Genomic DNA, 22,942 nt, shown 5'->3' on the forward strand with positions numbered 1-22,942 from the left:
GGCAGTTAAATCACGCTTAATGTGGATTTGCAAATTTGAGGGTCCATTTGGCGTGATTTGTCAACAGAACAGCACTTGAGCGCACCTTCAAGTTGCAAAGCTCGGAGGATGGAGCCTGTGAGTTAGCCGTGAAGGCAGCACCGTAGTGTGTACTGTCTACCACTTGTTAGAGCGGCAGACTTGAGAGTTGCTGCTAACTGACACAGTATGGTGTGAACTTCAGTTTTGATATCTCTTTATTTTACATTACAAACGACTCTTTCTCTTTTAGGGTTTGTTTTCGGTCTTGATGACTCATCATTAGCCTCTCGATGTTTATGTCACCGTTTTATATTTTTTACTAACAATTTGGCATATTTTTTTTTAAGTGAACATCTATGTGACAGAGGATCGGTGTAACCCTGACATGGCTGAGTTACTGCCACAACAGCCGCAGCCGGGCGATATAGACCCGGACTTCGAGCCTCTCTCTCGCCCGCGGTCCTGCACCTGGCCGCTGCCCCGGCCGGAGCTCATCGACCCGGCCAGCTCTAACACATCCTCCCCAGCACCGTCTGTACAGCAGGAGCCAGCAGCAAACGCCGAGTTCATCAGAAACCTCGACCTGTTGGAGGAGGACTATAAAGAATACTCCGAGCAGAAACCGCTTTGCAATGTTTTTCAGTGCCGGGACAGCAACTGTGTGCATCATTACCCCCACCAACATCATCATCATCACCATCATCATCAGCTCCAACAGCAGCACCAGGTCCCGGGTCCACAGCTGTCGTCCCAGCAACAGGTGCCAAATCCTGGGGTCCCACCTTTGGGTGGACCCGGGCAAAGGAAGAGCAGCTCGTCCCGGCGAAACGCCTGGGGGAACATGTCGTACGCAGACCTGATCACCAAAGCCATAGACAGCTCACCTGAGAAGCGGCTGACCCTGTCTCAGATTTACGACTGGATGGTTAAGAGCGTGCCTTACTTCAAAGATAAAGGAGACAGCACCAGCTCCGCGGGCTGGAAGGTGAGTGTGTGCGTGCACGTGAACACTCGCTGTCAGTAGGATGTGTGCGCGTGAGCGCGAACGCAGATGCATATATGCTCTGTAACCATCTTTACCACCACAGCACAGCAAGCAGCACCAATGAAACAAGTGCCGCCAGCAGCAAAGCTGGACCAAGAAAAGTTAGGGAGTGACATTTGAACGTGCTAGACTTTATATGCAGACAGTGGAAACTTGCACAAAACATATCGAGGCCACATCCTCATTAGCGTCTTATTGCACCGATTGCCACTGTAAGGCGTTTTGCACAATCTGCTGAGCAGGAAATGCAAAGGTTTGATGTGCAATTAATTGCCTTTGTAGTTTAAAAAAAAAACAGACCTGTTTCACTCGCATTTAGAGACGTTGTAGCAGGATAATTACACCTTAAATTCTTAAACCTGTGATTATATTTCATCTAGACAACTTGGTTTTGGTACAGGAAAGTATTCACTTTCACTGTGTGCACATAGTGCAAAGCATTTGGTTTTGTATATTCACTCAACACTCACATGTGTGCTATGCAAAGCAACCCATCACATTTTTTAATATGATTAAAAATGACCATGGTGGGATTTCAAACCTGTCCTATGGTTAGCTTTTAGAGGGGCTGCTGAGTTCTGGCTTCTGAGTAACCTTTGAAGTTTTGGAGTGGTTTCCTCTGTCAGTGGTAGTGCATGCCTCTCTGCTTTGTCAGTGAGGACACATGCAGCTCTAAAGCAGCAGAGGACAAGCCAGCTGGTCTGTCTGTAAACATCCCATAGATGCCACCGAGACTGCTTTTCTCTATATAAAGCAGAAACAAACTTCAGGTTTGTTTGAGAATAACACCCGACTGAGCGATGTGAAATTGGGTTTTGACTGAGGATAAAGACGTGTAGGTATGCTCTGTGTATTCCCCCACCCCCACCCTCAAACACACCTATGTGGAAGCCAACCTGTATTACCACAAAACACATTGACTTGCGTAGCATTTCCACAGTCATGGAAACCCTGCTACCTTCCTGAAAACTGCAATTTGAATGTGCAGACCTGGAAATATTTACTACAGGAGACGAGCTGTGAAAACATTTGCCTAATGCCTGCACAAACACGCTGATCCGGGCAGTGAGGATGTCACTCCACTCGTGATGGACAGAAGCCCGCAGACAAAGCCAAAGGTGGACCAACAGAAGACGCCAATTAAAGCCCGCACACTTCCAACAAAACGTACTCTGCTTGAGTTTTCAGTGTCGCAGCCTTTCCTGTAACCCCCTGCATTCTCTTGAGAGGTGATTTGAAAGTTGTCAGGAAATGCCTTTGGGAAACCTCAGTCATATATAGCTCCCATTGTTTTTAACACCCCCCCTCCACCAACACCCTACTTGAAAAGCTTTGTCACAGTTTATTATATATACAGCCTTTGTTAAACCTACTTCTTTTAAAAATCTGCACACTCTCGAATGTACACGCACTGACGAATCGGCCTGTTTTTGTTTGAAATAACTGGAAGCTACACAAACAGCTCAATCAGTGCTGGGGAGTGTTTTCGAGGGGAAGGGACTGGCAGAAGGGGATGCTGGGAACTACGTCAAACATCCTCCATTCCTGAGTTGTGTGCTCATATCTTTGTGTCCCTGTCTTCTAGAGTTTCCTTAGCGGATGCTACGGCCTGGAGAAAGGGATCGCTGCTCTTCATCCTATCTCTTCCTTCTGCTCTCTCTCTCTTTCTTTGGGTTTTTGCTCAAGGGGTTTGCGCTTGTTCAATAGGACCTTGGGATTTCTTTTACTAAAGGGCTTTGCTCTTTTTTTTTTTTGGCTTTAAGACACAAATTCTGGTAATAATTGAATTGGTGGCTTTATGAAGAATTTTTTTCCCTTCCTTAGTCATAGAGATAAAGAGAAAGGTTCTATTACCCTTCAGCGAGGCAGCGAACGCCTCTCGGTTCTCTCTCAAGAGCAAAAGCTCAAGATCGTTCACATATTTTACATATAATCAACAGATCTTTGCTTCAGCCTCGCCATTCCTGAATGCTGGCATGCCCACCAGGCCTTGGAACCGCCAGCTTATAGTTATTTTTACACTTTCCTGTTAAAAAAACACAGCGGTTCCCCCACAATGAACTATGATGCATTTCCTGCCCGGTGGATGGAAAACAGTGCCATGTGTTAACATCCCCACCCTGCAAAACATGAGGGTCAGGGCAGGGGGGAAAAAAAGAGGATGAACCAATAAGAGATCATATATGCATTTTTGTGAATCCAATTCTATGCAAAATCACTTTTATATCATTTCAACATTTGTGCCACATATAAACGTAACTGCTGGTCTACTTGTTATGATTGTGCTTTTTGGCGTTTTTATTAACAAAGCAGTTTCGTCTCTAGCTGTAGTGATGCAAAAAGATAAGCCAGAGATCTAATAGTGGGTGGAGGGCATTGCGTTTGATTGTAGCAGTACACCTAAAAAAGTATAGATAGGTGGAGTGCAGGGTAAGAGGAAAGGCACTGCCTCCACAGCTTTCTGTCTACTGTATGTCATGGAGATTCTTTTGGTCTCCCCTCTATATATCATGTGGCAGCTCAGTGATCATGATGCCTTTGGGACAACAGAGGGCCCCTCAGTTAACTCTTGGAGGACTGGTTTCCCCTGGGATACTGGTGGGTCCGTGAGTAGCAGTGAACAGCTTGCAACGTACTTTTAGCGTTTTACTGGCAGTGCCACTGTTTTTCTCAATGAACTGTGACATTAGATAATGGAACAGGAAGTGACGCTCTTGAGTTTAACTGCTGCTGAAGTTCCGAGGTGTCACCCAAAAACATGTTGATTACAAAAAAGTGTTTCCCCCCTTCCGTTTTTTGAAGTTTTTAAAAACATTGCCCTGCAAATGAAAGAATATTTTCTTGGGTTGCTTTGGTGATAGTCTGCAGAGTCTCCTGTGAAGAGGTTTATCGCACTATATTATCTAGCGCGGGGGTCAAAAGGTCACCAAGCCTACCGATCTGCAATGTGTTGATTTGCCTGTCTCGCGCCTGATGTATGCATATGACCACTTTGGAAACCAATGACAAACAAGATTGAAGGTATCAGGATGAGCCAAATGGCACAGTGGAAAAGGTCATTATACCTCCATTTGAGCAACAGCCATCGTCCCTCAACTTACAGCCGATAAGAGCCAATAGCGGGACTGGAGTGATGGCAAAACCCAAACCAAAGTTCTTGGCACGTTTTGCTGTGACCTATACACTTGCTTGAGTGCTATAACAAGATTTCTTCAATATATTTCCCAGTTTGAGTAGTGGATCTCTTATTTCCAGCTTCTGTGACTATAACTGTCCGAATGAAAAGCTAGAGCCACGCCAATTTAAGACATTTTTTAGACATTATAAATTTAAATCTCTTCCCCACTGGCTTCAGTTTTTAACCAAGTTTGATGTAATATTCTCCATTAGTTGATCAGATAGTAAGGACACAAAAATGTCTAACTATGTAGTAAAAACTTGTTTTTTACATGAATTGTAGAGATTAAAACAACAAGAATTGGAAATTTTCAACCACAACAAACATTAGTTGGTTTAGTCCACGACAGAATCTACTGGATGGGTTGCTATGAGAGATTTGACTCTGTGAGTGATAACAGGAGGTTTACATTTGTGGTTTTGAGTGAAATGTTTATTGAACTACTGGATGGAAATGCTGTGGTCAGCGGGCATTCACAGTTCTGCAGTTGAAAAAAAAAAACATCCCTGATGGCCCCAAAAATGATTTCTTCATATAAAACCATTAAAGATTAAATTGTTGCTAAACATTGAGATATGAAACCTGGAACTGCAAACAACATCCTTTGTAAGTGAAACTGAGTAGAAACTTTCCCCTGCTGCTTAAAACAACCCAAACACTTGTAGTCATGTGAAAAAGAAAGTTTTTCACAGGACTCTATGCAGGCCTGTGAAAATTTACGTACACCTATACTGCTTTCATAGGAATCAGGAGGAAAAGTAGCAGCCATGTTCTGATAATCAGTGAATTTGACTAACTGAGGATCAGCAACTGTGACCACTGCTATAAAAGCAGTTGCTTTGACAGTTTGCTATTTGCATTCATGTGTTTTTTAGCATGTCAGGAGTGGACGTCCCAGCAAATTCACACCAAGGTCAGACTGTGCAATGCTCAGAGAAATTGCACAAAACCCAGAGCTACATCTCGGACTCTACAGGCCTCAGTTAGAATGTTAAATGTTAAAACTCTTGACAGAAAAAGCCTCTTCTCTGTAAAATGAAAATAGCAGCATACCTTAGGTTTGCGAAGTTGCGTCTGATTAAACCACAAGACTTTTGGAATAATGTCCTTAGGACAGAGGAGAGCAAAGTGGACATGTTTGACCATAATGCAGCACCACATGTGGCAAAAACCAAACACAGCATACCAGCACAAGCACCTCATACGAACCGTCAAGCACAGTGGTGGAGGGGTGATGATTTGGACTTGTTTTGCAGCCACGGTGCCTGGGCACATTGTAGTCATGAAGTTCACCACAAAGTTCTCTGTATACCAAGTATTCTAAGGTCAAACGTGAGGGTGTCTGTCTGAAGGCTAAAACTGAAAGTGGGTCATGCAACAGTACAATGATCCCAAGCACAGCAGCAAATCTACAATAGAGTGACTAAAGAAGAAAAAAGATAAGAATCAAGATGTTGCAATGTCCCAGTTAAAGTCCTCAACCTGACTGAAATTCTGTGGTGAGATATTAATAGTGCTGTGCATAAACAAATGACCGCAAACCTGAAAGAACTGAAGCAACACTGTAAAGAAGAGTGAGCCAAATATTCTCCACAGTGATGTGAGAAGACTGACAAAGTCATACAGAAAATTATTACTTCAAGTTATTGCTGTCAAAGCTGGTTCCACAATCTACCGAATCTGGGGTGTACTTTGTTTTACTTTCTTTTTCACATGACTCTATGTGGGCTGCACCAAAACAAACAACATAAGCACAACAAGGAGCATTCATTGCATTAGATGCTAATGGATCATCTCATTTATTAATCAACATTTGTTTCATTGTTGCCTTGTGAACTTTGTTAAGGACACTGACCTGAAAACTGGTAGCAACTATTAAAAGAAGCGAGAGAGAGAAAAAAGAGTAACTGCCAGCTATTTGTCTCGGGATCACAAGGTTAAAAAAGGATGTCTGCCTCAAACTTAAGAGGCCCACTAAAAGCTTCAAGTAACCCCATGAAGAAAGGGAGGCTTGAGGCAGGGGCTTTCAAAGAGGAACGGCCATAGCTTAAGGGAAAGAGGGGAGCAATCAGCTGACTGGTTTGCTGGGAGCTGAGGCCTGTGTACTGTCTGCTGTCTACACGTGTGAGCCGCTGGAATCTGTGGCATGTGGATCTTTGCATTGTCCTCCAGCTTATACAGGATAATAATCAGCTCCAAATATATTATGTTCGCAAAAAGTACTTGGGCTCTAATCCATTATGCAAAATACAAAGGACTGGGTCAGAGGATGACAGAAATACACTGTGAAGACAGGGAAAAAAAGATTAGATTACAATCCAGGGTTAAAAAAAAAAGGGGGGTGACCTTTTCACCCGATGAAATGTGCAAAGAATGCGGTTCATTCACAATAATAGGCTGAGATAGTCTTGTTATTTCTGAATATTCAAATATGATTGAAGTGCAGTTTTTGTGCTTAAATTGTTTAATTGCAAACCCATTCCTCTTCATGATGCCATTGCAGAAACAGGCCACTTCCTTTGACGCTAACTGTTAATGAAGTAGTCTGCATACTGTATGTGGCGCTCTAAAGAGCTGATGCACTCTCTGCACCAGGCTCCCGTGCTATTCTTCTTCTGCAGGTTTTCTCGCTTTTTTACCGCCTTGTTAAAGCAAACCCAGGCCCTATGCTCACAACTTTGTGCATCATAGGTCATAAGAGAAAGGGGGAGGGGTGCACAGGAAGGCAGCACAGGAAGACTGTAATCTCTGCAAGTGCTCGTCTTTCCTATTCTCTTATTTCTACCAGATAACTAACTGCTTTGTAGTGGTGGTTACATGTTAGCAGAAAATCACTCTGATTTAGTCAAGTACAATTTTAGATTTGCACTTTCATGTAAATTAAAGAAGCAGGGTGTTGGCCATGCTCATGAAGTCAAGCAGTATCAACTACATTTTCCAATAACTTACCCTTTTTGGCTGTATTACCTAAAATCCTGCTTTGAAATGAAGTTTGACAGCAGTAAATTGGCATTGCTGAACTCTTTGGAGTCACTGGCAGCTACATAGATTAGCACACTTCCTAATTTCCCTGCTAATGTGATCTTGATTAATAGACAATTGTTCTTCCAGTTTCCTCATTCTTTACAACTTTGTTTGAAAACCTTTTGGCAGACACAGCACAAGCACTTTGTTTGAGTGCAGTGGAATCTATCACTGAGGTCAGTAAAATGTTGAAATGTATGCCTTAAAAAGACGAAAACATAATTATGAGGTAACCCTTATGCTGATCCCCTCCCTTTTGCCTTCAAAATTGCCTTAGCTTTTTATAGAATAGATTTAACAAGCTGTTGAAAACATTTCTTTTGAGATTTTGGTTCATATTGACATGTCAGCATCACACAATTGCTGCACATCCATAATGCGACACTCCCATCTTACCACAATTTAAAGGTGCTCCAGTGGATTGATATCTTGTGACTGTGTAGGTCGTCTGAGAACAGCTGAGCTTCCGCTGGAATAACCATCAGTAGATGGGTGCACCGTGGTCATAAGGTGATGGAAATATTCAACAATATTCAGGTAGCCTGTGACGTTTAAACGATGTGGGCCAAAAAATACCACCACCAGCAGGCTGTCAATTGGATCCATGTTTTAATGTTGTTTATCCTAAATTCAATTTTGCTCAACCTCTTCAAACTATAGCTTCAGACTCCTGTTCTGAAAGGATTGGTTCCTGATGTGGTCTTCTGCTGCTGTAGCTTCTGCTTCAAGGTTCAATGTTGTCCAGTTAGAGATGCTGTTCTGCATACCTTGATTGTAGCAAAAAATCATTTGAGCTACTACTGCCTTCCTATCAGATCAAAGCAATCTGGCATTTTCTCTGCTACTCAGTGAATATTTTATCTTTCTCTAACCATTCTCTGTAAACCCTAGAAATGGTTGTGTGGGAAAATCCCAGCAGAGCAGCTTAAATCAGCTTTATTCCCCATGCTCAGTTTAAACTCAGCTGGTCATCTTGACCATATCGACATGACTAAATGCATTGAGTTGTGGCCATGTGATTAGCTGCTTAGATAGTTGCATTAATGAGCAGTTGAACAGGTGTGACTAACAACATTTATATTTGGTTGAATATATAAAAACACCTGAAATTGCACCATTATTCACCCGGGCGTTTTTGCTGCTTATCGTGGCTAGCGTTAGCGAGTGTTAGCAAAGATTAGGACATTACCTTTCGGCTCTCTTACTGGGAAATCAAGCAATCCAATGAGAAGGACTGAATAACTGTCAGCTATTAGCAAAAAACTGCACTTTTTTCCATTTATAGGTTTTGCTGCTAACTGTGTAAAAGATAACGTTGGCGTCATCGCCAGGTTTTCTTCTTGTTTTTCTGTCAGCACTAAAAACATTTAAATTCTAAAACAAAGTATAGCAGTGGCACAAATATAGGCATATGAGTATCTACAGGGTTGCAATATCTAAAGGTTGAAAACCTAAGCTAACATTTAGCATCAAAAGTTACAGGCTTTATCAGAATACAGGAGCAAAACCTTGTGAGTGTACACTTTTACTTTTAAAGCCTTCAAAGAAAAAAAATTATATTTACATTTTCTCATGTTTCCCTGCCTGGGAAATTTACTGATGGGAAAACAAGTTCATTCTCCCTCCCCATCACTAACTACATGTAAGCTTTCATCATTGAGATAAAAACCAAGTTACTGATTTGAGAAGCAGCTGGTCTCCAGCAGTCAGCCTCCTGGGAGATCCTCTGTCCTGTCTGTGGTTGTAGCTGGCGCTGTATGTAAAATGCGTAGACCAATTGCAACTGAGGCCACTTTCACTGAGGCCGCACCTGTTCTTGCAACCGAGCCCTGTTTGTTTACTTACCCTGCGACCGTTACTGCAAGCCTCATGCTTCACTACACAAGAAACAGCAGCTGCGTCAATTAGATTGTTTTGAAGTCCAGTAGGAGGAGTTATTTCATGCTGCATGATGGATAATGGTGATGGATGATTCTCCTTACTCCAGCTCAGGTGTTCTGCCGGGTATCTCACCTGAGTTGTGGCAGGTGCTGTTTTCTGCTTTCATGTGGGAAGCCTAATGACCCATTTCTGAGGACGAACTGAAAGTAGATTTTGTCCCAACTCAGTCCTTCCCGATTTCAGGATTTCTTGCATAAGCCGTCTAATATGACATTAAAATCACATTCTCTTCCATGCTGCACCGGTTTGTTTCAGGGGCAGCACTACTAAATGTCCTCAAGTGTAGAGCAGAAAATGTTGCAGATTTCTTTGTAATACTCTTCTGCACACTTGTGTGGCAGCACTTCTGTAAGAGGATCTTTGCTCTTAAACATTTATGTCACTTAAGTTCCTCTGTAATCTGGACCTCGTCACTTCCCTCGTTGCCAAAGCAGGTCAGCGGAGGAAAAAATAGATTTCTCACATTCACATGAAATGTTTTGCAACCACAAAAGCCCACATTTTACTACTACAAAATATGCCGTAACGCAACAGAAAAAAAAAAAAGATGGGACCTTAGGCGGCTCTTTCAAAGAAATAATGATTGAGTGGGGCACCTCCTGAACTAAAAAGGAAGGGGAATTTTTGTTGTCTTTGAGCTGAGTTGAAGTTTGTCAAAGATAAGGCGGAGAAGAAAATTTCCCTTTCCACAGCACTGCCTTGCAGTGCACGATCTGAAGTAGGTGCTAATCAAAGGCTGTAGAGATTTGCATATCAGCAGTGATCTCTGCCATGCGTGAGCGAGACTTCACATTTGGTTAGTGAAATACATGTTGGATTGCAGGCTTGAGTCTGTGCAGCACACTGCTAAGATGTCAGGTCCTGTCTTCAGTTAAGGGCTGAGATCATTTTAAAAAAGGAAAATGGGGAGAAAAGGGTCATCAAATGAGCATAAAATGCAATGATTGAATTGCATTTTGAAACCATACAACCTCAGGTCTCTTCAGTCTACATGTGCAGGATGTCCTCTGACACAGGAAGCCTCATTTAAAAGTCACTGGAAGAGAAGGGAGGAGTCTGGTTTTGGTGGTGGGGTGGAGTCCAAAGAAGCTGTTTTGGTGAGTCTCACGAAGCGGGTCTCACCCAGCGTGTCACATCTGATGATTCTCCTCCTCGCTCTTCCTTTGCCATCCAACCTGTTTGCATGTCCCCGTCAGCTTGTACGAGCAGCTCGTGTTTAGCACACAGTGAACTCATTGACCCCGGCTCTGCCGGCAATAACATCCTACAGTGTCGCCCTCCCCAACTTGGCTTCGAACTCCGTGACCTCCCCTTACTTTCTGTTTAGCAAAAGAAAAAAAAAATCAAACTTGTGTACCGCTCTCTGTTTTCACTCTGTCAATTTACAGTTTGAGGTTGAACTCATCTTTCAGCACCTTCTTATGACGACGGCACAAAAAATAATACTTGAAAAGCTTCAAATTTGTTCCAATTTTGCAGTTTTTTCTGGGTTTATCCCTTTGATAATTTCCACTTTTAAATAATACTTTCACTGAGAGTAGTTTTATAGATTAGAAGTCATATTGTTGCCAGAAGCTTAAGTTTGACCCCAAAATTTCAGAGACACACTGAGACAATCCATCTATTGTTTTGGATGAGAACATCTTTATCTCAGTGCTTTGTATATCCCTGCTGAATCCTGCGGTTGGGAACATCTGGGTTTACTAACTGCAGGGAGCTGCTTTCTCATTCACATGGGTGTTTAGGGGGAAATTCCGTACTTGTACGTATTGTGTTACACTTTAGTCTTTCATTGTCCCCCCCATCAAGCTCAGCAAGTTGCATATTAGGGTCACAGAAAGACCAGTCTGTACAGTGTGTCTGTGCCATGTCTAACTGTCTTCATGACCTCCCGACCGACACTGGTTTTCTTCCTGAGAGGATTACCACAGGAGGCGCCTACTGCATCCTTTTTGGGATACATAACATGGCATTAAAAATCTACTGAATAAGGCTTTAGGTGTGTGCATATTTGGACGAGGACAAATTTGACCACATACAAAAAAAGAGAGCAGCTCAGTGATCTCAATGAGCTCTTTCAGAGGTGTAATTTTCGATGATGGGCACAGGCAAAATTAAGCAGTGATGGTTTTTCTCTGTAACGTGTCTTCCAAATTACCCTGTTTTTTGTTGTTGTTTTTTTCCCCTTGTTTTTTCACTGGTGTTTTTCACTTTGGATCCAAAGCGAACAGTGTTGTTGTTGCTGCTGCTGGGCTGAACTGATTAAAGTCAGTGGAAATCACAGGAAACATGATTATAGTCCACAGTGAGGAGAGATGGACACCCTAGTAAGCTCTCTCGTGGGCCTTCAAAACAATACAAGCAGTTAAAGCATGAGAAAAAACTGATGAATATAACGTAAAAGTCAGAATGTATTCAGAAACAAGAAAAATGTAAAAAAAAAAATGCAGACCGAGTGAAGAAACTAACGAGAAATGTTTCTTTGGTCACATTTTGCACTATTATACTATAGTATAATATGAATTGTCGTCTATCTTTGTCACACTTGTGTCCAACATTGGTCACCTTCCCTCTTTCATTGAATAGATCCTGTATTTCTGGAGAAAAGAGTCTCTTAAGTTATGTTGCTGACAATACTTTATTTTGTTCAGTATCATATTCAGTGACAGGCACTGATTTATAAAATTGAGCATGATATTTGTGTGAGGGAAAACTTACAAATGAATCACTTTTCTCCCATTCAGAACTCCATCAGACACAACCTGTCCCTGCACAGCCGCTTTGTGCGCATACAGAACGAGGGAACGGGAAAAAGCTCCTGGTGGATGCTGAACCCAGAGGGAGGAAAGAACGGAAAGTCACCTCGACGCAGAGCTACCTCCATGGACAACAGCAATAAGTTTGTCAAGAGCAGAGGAAGAGCCGCAAAGAAAAAGGTCTCTGCTCCGGAAATGAACCTTCATAGATATTTCAGCCAAATGTTTGTTTTTTTAAATTCTGTTGAATCTAAATGACATGTACTCAGTGTTCTTGTGTTCTACTATCTCTAGATGGCTCTACAGGAAGGGCTTGAAGGAGGAGCAGGCAGCCCCAGTTCCCAGTACTCTACCTGGATTGGAAGCCCAAACTCCCACAGCAACGAAGATTTTGAACCCTGGAAAACATTTAGGACACGTACCAGCTCTGATGCCAGTACTCTGAGTGGTCGCCGTTCACCTTTCCCTTCTGAACAGGATGATGTGGGGGAGTCGGATGGCCACATAATGTATCCTGGAGTTGCTGGTGCTAAGATAACCTCGACCCTGCCCAGCCTGTCTGAGGTGTCTGGATCCATGGGACAGCATCGCTCAGAAAAGGTCATGGATCTGCTGGATAACCTTAACTTGCTGTCTCCTAAACCCTCCCAGCTCAGCTCTGACTCCTCACACTCCCCGCGCTCCTCAAACGCCAGCATGCTTCAGAGTAGCCCCTATAACTCCACTGGACTGACCCCACACCAGCAGCAGGACTACCAGAAGTGCTTGTATAGTCAGGTGAGAATGCACTCCCTGTCCCCTGCTCCTATGCAGACACTTCCAGAGGCTAAGCCCAGCTTTGGGGCTTATGAGAACCAGTATATCTTCCCTTCTGGGCTGCTGACAGGAGAACCAGACACTAGAAGGGACATGCTGCACTCTGAAGTTGGGAGGGCAAGTTGTCCATTACCTACTTATAGCAGCCAAAGCCATGTGGGTGGTCATAATGGAGTAAAAATGATGAATCCCTCTCAGAGTCACCCACTTCCTCGTGTAAATCCACATACTCTGCATAGACAGGGTCCAGCTGCCTCACAAGACTTGAATAGCTGTAACATGATACCCCTGACTAGCCTGACTAGCCATTCAGGAACCTCTCTTCGAATGGCTGGTCCAAGGACATGCATGCAGCTCCCCCTCGGACTCCCTCCACACACTAATGATGCCTCAGCGACCTACGGCAGCAGCAACAGCTACAGAGAACTCAACTCTGTACATCCACACAGTCATCATCATCAAGAGCATCTACCCAGTGATCTCGACAGTGTGCCTACTGAAAGGTTTGAATGTGACTTGGAGTCTGTCCTCCACGACACACTCATGGATGGTGGGGGGCTGGACTTTAATTTTGATCCAGCAGCTGGGCCTCATGGGTTTTCCCAGAGGGTGAAGACGACCACACACAACTGGGTGTCAGGGTAGCATCGCAGAGAGGTGAGACTGATAATTAGTCTGCCCTTAATTTCTTATACATATTACAGATAACAAACATAAACACCCTCAGAGTGTTTGTCATCCCTGAACATTTTCCATTTCATCCACCCCCGCAGGTTTTTCTCAACATCACTCTACTGCTCACCTTCATTCAGAGAGTGGAATCCAAAGAAGCTTTCACCATCATTATCCACAGATCAGAAGAGGTTTATCAATCATGTCCTGACGCAGAAATAAGACGCAACCATCACTGCAGTGAATATAAAACAGAGAGACAAGCCTGCATAAGTGAACTAGCGTTGGTCTCAGCCACCTATCAAAACTGTATGTATATTATAATACATAAGAAGGAACCAACGGAACACGAATTTGTCTTTGTGCTACAATCACACACGGGAAAAAATGACTGGAGAATGCAGAATGACCAAGATTACTGCAACTGTGTACAACGAACGTGTGAATAAGTTCAAGTTTGAATTTGTTGCTTCAGAGACAGGCACCAGGTCTGCAACCACTTGCAGCTAATAGCTGTAAATGGCAATAAGATGGAGTCAGTTTGCTATCAGGTTGGATGAGGTCAAGCTGGCAATTACATGCAATTTGTCTGCGAGAATATGGTAATTAAGTGTGATAACTCTGTTGCTGTCTACATTAAACAGATTTTTACACAAACTACTTACATTCAGAGTCGAGCCAGAAGCTCATAGATTTGAAACAGAAATTGTGATGTAGCTGCTGCAATTTAATTGCAAAATCACATAGGTGCTTGTCAACCTTGCTGTTATATAGGAACATAACGAGAATAGAACCAGTTGGGTTTAGTCCTCTTTTGCAAAGAAACTGATGGCAGGTCAGTTGTGCTCATCAGTGCAGACTGACTCAAACTGATTATGATACGTTGTCAGTCTGTCTGCATTTATAAATTAGATGACAATTATTTGCAAACCTTCTGCAATCTGTGAGAGTAATAGCAGTTAGTCAGCGTCCGACAATAGTTGTTTGGTGACAGATTTCCTCCCACCAGGCAAACTGTGCAAGCACAGAGAGGTTGAGTGCTGAACCTCTGAGCAGCCACTTAGTTACCACAACTACTTGCAAAAAAAAAATCTGTGTGATCACCAAGTAATTACCATTGTTTTCTAGTTGCAATGAGGTTGCAGTCTTATTTTTACTCTAGCATGATTAGTATAAAAGCTGTTTGGGGGATTTTGTTAAAAGGTACACTGGGAACACAATAATTCTATTTTCCAACACACATTACTTTGTAGAACTTGAAAGATGATTTAAAAATAGTTCTTCACTTGCTACCCTGTGGTGCAAGGAGACAGCATCATGTAGGGTAACTATGAGGGTAAGACAAAGAGGCATCTTCAGCAAGATGAATCTTTCCACATTGAAAATAAGTTACATTATCAAGTAGTGGGATTTAATCCATTTTTTGAAATTAACAAGAACAATTTGAAAATTAGCACCAGATTCTTCAAAAGAGGACTTGATAGTATGTAATCAGTATAGTATATGATTATTACCTAAATTAGTAAAGTATTTCAGCTTTTAAGGACTATATTTGGAAATGTGTTTTAGGAAGCAGCCATCGACAGCAAATCAATTACAGTGTGAACCAGGAGAAATCATTACAGTTAACTGATAATCGATAGATAAAGTAGTGTATTGTCTGATTAGTAATACCGAATACATTAAAGAGGAAAAGCTGTGTATTGGAAAAAAAAAGTGTATATGCACAAAAACATACCTCTGCATAATCACCACATACAAGTTTATGAATCAAATGATGTGGTACACTTCTGTCAAAACAGAACTTCAGTTGAGTATCAGCTATATGTTCTCACTATCAGATGCGATTACAGACCTTGAAACATGAGCTACACCTAAATTGTTGCAAACCTATATTTTGGTAGTTGACCAATCTGCAGGTTTTTTTTTTTTTTGGATTACTCAGCAATTATTTCAATAACTCTCAACTTCACTTCAAGTCTGCCCATCTGTGAATATCACCCTGTTGTCTCTACCCAAAGAAAATTAAAGTAATGACACAGAAAACATATGAATATGAAAATAATCCAATTTATTTTTAACATTACTCAGTAGGACAGTCAGAATAAAAATGAAATAAAAACAAAGCAATACAAATTAAAGTGCTTGTAGTATTTAAACAAAAAAGCAATGTGCAAACTAAAAACTTCTCCCCGTAAATTCAAATACAGCTTTAAATTAAATCAAAAAGATTTGATTTTCCAGTCCAAAATAACATGTAGAAGAGGTTTACTATTCAAAATAAACGCTAATATTAATGTTAAAGAAAAAAAAAGGAGAGTGTTGCTACTCTAGTGTAATGTTTTTACTATCGCATTTCACTCATTAGCTAACACAACTGAAATGGTGTTTGCTTAGCAAGCATCTTCCATGAGAAATTTCCGACAGGTAAGCTAACACAAACATTACCATAAACGAGGTATCAACGCGACGCACTAACGTAACTCTCTAAAACTGACCCGTTCAGAGTTGACGTCACCGCACCAGGGTGCCGACGTTTTAAATGCTCGTGCGCAGGATTGCTGTCGTGAAAGGAAAGCTCCGCTTTGCACAGTCTGCATTTAACTTTCACATTTTTTTGCATTTTCTCCCTTCTTCCCCATCCCAGCTGTTTCACTTTTCGCGCTACGTTCTTCTTCGTTAGTACTGAATGCCGTATTGGCAGACGTTATAGGCGACACTGCCCCCATAGCTTCCTATAGTGTATTGCAGTTGCAAAAACACATTTGCGTGGTTTTAGAATATGACGCGTCGACGAATTTTTATAGTCGATGTCATCGATTATGTCATCGAATCGTTGTAGCCCTACTTGAAACTATAATTAGGACATTTATATACTGCATGTTTTGTTTTTTTATTGTAGTTTGTTAATTCTTTTGGAGTTTGTAAATCATATGTTTTGTATAATATCCTGTATGTATTGTATTGAGATGGCTGCAGTTTCTTAATCTAAATCTAAAAGAAGGCTCATATAGATCTCCACCAATGCAAATGTTCTATTTTATGTTAATGCTGTTTTAATGCAGTTTTTAACAGCAGTCTAGAGAATTTTAGTATTTGGGAATACCTCTAAATACTAATGCTTCTTAAGTTTATTTGGCCTCTTGGGGGAAAAGTTATCAGTGTAACAATCATCGCAACATATATTCAGTTTTTTACAGGATTACATGGACTCTGTAAATTCCACCATGCGTTAAACATTTCTGTAAAAAATTTTCAAAATTGTACTGGATAATTTAAAGAATGAAATGTGTTTTTCACAACTTTCTCAGATCAAAAGGATATTTTTGGGAATGTGAGATCAATTAAAAGGCCGGTAGTGAAATCCTAAAATAGCTGGAAATATGTAATGGTTTATGAAACTTAACCAACATAGGCAAGTGTTTGCTGCTTACTTCCGGGCAGCTTCATATGTCACCAAAGACACATTGTAAAAAAAAAAAAAAAAAAAAACAGTGCCAATTTACTGTGTCAACATCATCTCGCAAACTTCTGTTGTACATATTTTATCTAGTATTACTTTTTTTTTGTATTTTGACCTCTTACTTGTTGTAGTACTGAACCCTTATACAGCATGTATGATTGTGTTAGACGTGGTTGTTTACATATCACAGTGCAAACAATATCAGTGGCTATATGAACACTCATACCTCAAAATTTTACCTCTGAAGTGTTGAAGGAACATTTCCTTCCAATTTTCTTCACTGAGTATTGTGTATTTGATTTGTCTTCATCTCAGAGTTTTGATTTTGTACATATTTTTTCATATTTCATTATTTCTGCAACAAGTTGTATACATGGGGACCTCTTTACGTATCTCTTTGTATAACATCAGGATTAATTAAACCTAAGTCATTTGAAAGATTTATCATTGACAAAACTCGTTGAAAAGTATTCTATCACATTAATTTATGTTGTTTTATAAGAGGTCTCTTATAATTTTTCTGTCATATCAAAATAAGTATGTCCCAGGACTAGTTTAACATAGTTTAACTAGTTTAACATTACCTTATGAAGAATTTTTGTAGAAATGTTTTGAGCCTGCTATATTTAATTAGGAAAAGGGTATTATTTCTTTTTATGTGTAACACAAATTAATGTGCACATTTCTGTGCACATGTGTTTTTTTGAGGATAAATAAAATGCAGCATTATTTTTTCATTGATTGATTTAGTCATTGTGTTATTTCAAACATGTAAATACAAATATCTTATAGAAATATAAACATCGTATATGGATATCTTTGGTATTCATGTCCAGATATTTTTTCAAAGAATGCTGTTTTTCTATGTAATCCATTAAATGCATAAATCGCCAAAGGCAGAACTGAAATGATGTCTTTTTTTTGCATTAGTGCATCACTTGATTCTTAAGTGTGAATGTTTGTTATTTTATAGATGCAATGAGTAGATTTAGTGGGGTCAACCATCCAAAGCAATGGGCAGCATGCAAAAGAGGTGAAGAAGAAAGTGCAGTGGATGGAAATGAGTGCCCAGGTGGCTTGTGACAAAATGACAGCAGCAAGAGTAAAAGACAAAAAGACAAGAGGACGAGTTGGAGTTCACAGAAGTACAGATCTTCACTGGGACAGACCAAAATGGACAGAATTAGAAATGAGTAAATCAGAGGGACAGCTCAGGTTGGGCAGTTTTGAGACAAACTTTGAGAGGCAAGGCTGAGATAGATTGGACATGTGCAGAGGAGGGATGGTGGATATACAGGGCAAAGTCATTGGCAAAGTGTTGAATATGGAGCTGCAAGGCAGAAAAGAGGAAGATCATAGAGAAGATTCATGGATGTGAAGGAGGACATGCAGAGTGTTGGTGTGACAGGCCAGGATATTAGAGACAGGGCAAGATGATAACAGTGAGAGACAGATGATCTGCTGAGGTGTCCCCTTAAAAGGAGGAGTGGTCTTTGTGGTACCAACTGTTTGGCTTTTGAGCCGGTTCATAAAATAAATGGGGGCTCATCCGGGATATTTTGGACTCTATTTTGGATATTTTTGTGGAGACTAAACAGAGTTTTTTTTAGTGGGTGAGTGATGGTTAAGGTGTTCACTGTGATTGAGCAAACTCTCTTTAGTGCATTTCAGCAGGGTGGTTGTGCTGCCCTGCATCTCTTGTCTGCTGCCTGCTCTCGAGTTTACGTTTAAAGTTGCCTTGAGCCTAGTATGTCACCGAAGACAAGGTAGGTAAACTTAGGTTTCTCTTGTTAGTATATGATGCTGGGAGTTGCTCAAAGTAAACCAGTGGCACCAAAATCTACAGGAAATTAAGATCAGGTTGAGACCATTGATTGGTTATCGTTTTGTGTTTGAAGCAGGTAAGCCTTTTGTTGAATTGGCATAGTCATAGCCGTGTGTACATCTAGTAGATCTATGTTTATTGGTGCCAGATGATGAGGTTCCTGTTGTTTTCGTCATGATTCATAAGAACATGCAACATTTTCCAATCTCCTGTTGTCTAGTTTTTGTGAGCCTGTGACAGTTGTAGCCTCCGTTTACTGTTCTTAGCTTAAAGCAATGGCACCTGGTGTGGTCTTCCGCGGCTGTAGCCCATCTGCTTCAAGGTTCTATGTGTTGTTCATTCAGGGGTGCTGAAATATTCAGACCAGTCTTTCTGGAACCAACAACCATGCCACGTTAAGAGCAAAATCACTTAAGTCACACTTTCATTTCCATTGGATGCTCAGTTTGAACTTCAGCAGGTTGTTTTGACCATGTCTACATGCCTAAATGTATTGAAATGCTGCCACTTCACTGACTGATGAGATATTCACATTAATGAGCAATGTTAAAATATATTGTGTCCTTTTTAATCATGTTTTGTAAACCTCAAATTATGGGCAACTGTTCTTCCATTTCAATTTAAAGCTACAGAAAATGAAATAGTTCATTCGATACTGAGCTGCAAACCAGGAGAATACCGACATGAAACAAAAAAATGAACTGTGTGGTATTTGGGGCTGAAACCCAAAATATACTGTCTGGGGGACATGTAAGACCAATATGGACATGTGCTAAAATGGTACAAAATGGGACCCTTAATGCTCTCATTTTCTGTGATAGCTTTCTTCACATTCATTTTTAATTTTAGTTTATGCTGCTGTCTATAGACGGCTCTTACTGTGGTCTGAAACTTTTGTAGGCTATTCAGAAAATCAAACTGTAACTTTGTGACCTTAAAAAGCCTTTAGAAAGAAGTGAGGTATCTATGAGTCATACAATTAGTTTGTCTCTCAGGAAATTAAATACACTTACTTTCAACCATACTTCACTTCTGCCAAAGAAAAGCTAATTTGGGGCTGATAATTATTTTGATTCTTTGAAGTAGTGAGTAATATTTGACTTTTATTACTTAAAGTGTGCGTGTCCACATATCTTCCTGTAATACCAGCAAACCTTTGAGTCATGTACTCAGAAAAGATGTTGTGAGGTGATAAAGATATCTATGGTTTTATATGAGTATGCCACATAGAATAAGATGGAAAGCATAGTGATATACAAATATTTTCACTTTGCTTTTGAGAAAATGGAAAAAGTCAGTGGCCTGTGACAACTAGTTTGTCTCTCAGGAAATTAAGTACACTTACTTACAGCCATATGTCACTTCTGACAAAGAAAAGCTAATTTGGAGCTGATGATTGTTTTGATTCTTTGAACTAGTGAGTAATATTTCACTTTTATTACTTTAAAAAGTGTGCATGTCCACATATCTTCCTGTAACACCAGCAAACCTTTGAGTCATGTACTCAGAAGAGATGTTGAGTATTTACTCATGGAAAGTGCAATAAATGGTATTGTTGCTCTTGTTATACTAGCTAACAAAAGCATAGTGCAAGTTAGCCCACTGCCTACAAATAGTGTCAAGGTGACAAACTCGGGGCATGGCTTCCCTTTAAAGATCTTTGGTTTTTCCAAAACTTTTGATCACAATCAGGGAATATAAGTAGGTAAGTAAAAATTTCCCAGATACCATTAGTTTGTACAAACTGAAACTCCCCCAAGGCCTCAGTATGCTACAAATGCAGTCTGTGCAACATGGAGTCTCATACAACAGTTTATAATATCCAAGATCTGTGGAAAAGCTTTCTGTGAAAGGACTCACAGTGTTGTAGAAGCTGTTATGTGATGATAAAGTTTCAAACTGGCACTCTTTCTCACTTCCACACACATAGTAGTAATGACTACTAGACTGTCGGTTTCAGAAAGTTGTTGACTGTAGCTCCCCATAGCCAGTGCTGACCAGGCAGGTACTTCCTCTGACTCATACCGAGGCTTTTACAGTCCTATCACTCTATGTGGGAACTGTGTTTGGTTGGTTTTACAGCTCGCACTGTGTGATGAGTGACCGGAATGGCAAACATTTTGCCAGCTTTAAGAACAAGAGGGAACTATAAATACAGAAGCTAAATAGTTCTGAAAAGAGATGTATGTAGACACCAGAGGTGTTTACATTGTTATACATTACTTTGTGTATGTATAGAATACACGTAACAGGGCATTTTTGCCTGGAAACTGATAAGAGAGACCATATATATATCCAGGCCCAGTTAAAAGTTTCTTATAAAAATATCTATAGTTTTATATGAGTATGGCAAATACGGATATACAAATATTTTCACATTGACTTTTTCATTTTCTCTAAAGCAAAGTGGCCTGTGAGAACTGCTGTTTGCTGGTGTCTCCAGCTTGAATGATCTGTTTAAATGTAGCAGAGTCAATAAAAATCAGTAATAAAGCTGTTTTGTTCATTTCTCACAAATGCACATACACTCATCGGCCACTTTGTTAGGTACGCCTGTTCAACCGCTTGTTAATGCAAACAGCTTATTAGCCAATCACATTGCAGCAACTCAGTGCACTTAGGCATGCAGACATGGTCATGATGAGTTGCTGAAATTCAAACAGACGGAGAATAAATGAGGAAGAAAGGTGATTTGGTTGACTGAATGTGGCATGGGTTTTTTTTTTTTGTGCCATACAGACTGGTCTGAGTATTTCAGAAACTGGCCATCTGCTGGGATTTTCCCACACAACCATTTCTAGTTAAGAGAATAGTCTGGAAAAAACAACATATCCAGTAAGTGGGAATTCTCTAGGTAACAATGCCAGTAAGCTTTGAGCTGATAGGAAGGCAACAGTAACTCAAATGACAATTTGTTACAACAAAGTTACTGTGTGCTTGTATACCTTTGACGAAGAAGATGTATGCCACTTAACTTTCAAGTCTTCTATGTTTGTGGCTGAAATCCCAGACAAAACATACTATAGCTTGTTAGCGTAGGAACATCTTATTGGAACATTGCAGGCACCCATAAGAATGTCATCCTGGCTGAAGATTGAGCCCTGAGGTACAGGTAACCACAGGCGTGCTTTACACCTATGTGACCCAACTGATTTCCACTGTTCCCTCTTTAAACGTTATGTGATGGGACTGATCAGCAGGCAGCTGCCAGGTTAATCTCATCATGAATTAATATTTATTTTGGCCTCCTCCCGAGAGATCTCGACATGCGCTGCGTCTCTGACGCTGGGTGTGCGTGTGCATATTGTGTTTTAAATTAGCCAAAGTCCCAAATCCCAAACCACCTAATTTCCTGGCTTTGTGCCTGCGCTGCACAGATAAATTAGCCAAGCCCCAGCCCCCTGTGTCGCCCCTCCATGCCACCCACTCCCCCCTTTGAGGGAAACTATCACCAAAGGTCCATCTTATTTATACAGGCAAGGGAGGAATAAACTCTATCAGCTCTGAGGTACATTATATAAACATTCATCTTCCACTCGGTGCACATATTAATAGAAGTTGTACTGCTTTTTCAATGAGGCAATTACCAACCTCAACCAGGAGACGTCGGGGGTAGTGGAACACATCTGTGTCATGAGATAAATCTGGTTTGTGATGTGTTGTGCTACAGCCTTTACAAAGGTTTGTATTTAGGCTCCTCACTGACTAAGAGTCCTGTACTGCAGGATGAGGGTGGTGGCTGGGAATTCAATATGTGTATTCTTATCTTATTTAACCCATGAGTACTCAGTGCCAGCGAGATCTACAAACCTGTCCTTCATTTTCAACATAACTATATGACCTCATGATATTATACAACAAAAGGCCTAGGAGCTATGCTGGAGTTACTAGTTAGAATTGTCCTTTGGATATTCCTCACTTTGGATAATAGTCTGTTGAAATGGCCCAGCGTATTACATAGAACAGAACTGGTATGTGTAATATATGTAAACCGGTATGTAGCTTCATACGTTTTAACATTATGTTCAACAAATCTACAAACTAAACTTAGCAGAAAAAGTAAGCAGATTTGTGTTGGGTTGATTATTTGTTGTAAAAATGCTTCTTGATAATACATATTATACCGTTGCAAAGCCTTTTTTTTCCCTCTTAAATGGAACCACATTTGTAAGAAAAACGGCATTTTTGGGTTGAGCAGCAG

General features: G+C 40.7%; 1 protein-coding gene across 1 annotated transcript; it reads left to right on the plus strand.

The window, feature by feature from the left end:
- Positions 1-40: 40 nt before the first annotated feature.
- Positions 41-13,696, plus strand: LOC116336253 (forkhead box protein O1-A-like). Its single transcript, XM_031760094.2, has 4 exons — positions 41-1,006; positions 11,954-12,145; positions 12,260-13,438; positions 13,555-13,696. Exons 1-3 carry the CDS (start codon positions 407-409, stop codon positions 13,424-13,426), a joined length of 1,959 nt encoding a protein of 652 aa, XP_031615954.1. The 5' UTR covers positions 41-406; the 3' UTR covers positions 13,427-13,438; positions 13,555-13,696.
- Positions 13,697-22,942: the final 9,246 nt, after the last annotated feature.

This window comes from Oreochromis aureus, linkage group 10 (genome assembly GCF_013358895.1).
Source record: "Oreochromis aureus strain Israel breed Guangdong linkage group 10, ZZ_aureus, whole genome shotgun sequence".
NCBI lineage: Eukaryota > Metazoa > Chordata > Actinopteri > Cichliformes > Cichlidae > Oreochromis > Oreochromis aureus.

Excerpts from the sequence above, each read along its gene's own strand:
- LOC116336253 (XM_031760094.2), top strand. The coding sequence starts at position 407 with ATGGCTGAGTTACTGCCACAACAGCCGCAGCCGGGCGATATAGACCCG. Across the intron at positions 1,007-11,953 it reads CCAGCTCCGCGGGCTGGAAG|AACTCCATCAGACACAACCT; the intron begins GTGAGTGTGTGC and ends TCTCCCATTCAG. Across the intron at positions 12,146-12,259 it reads GAAGAGCCGCAAAGAAAAAG|ATGGCTCTACAGGAAGGGCT; the intron begins GTCTCTGCTCCG and ends TACTATCTCTAG.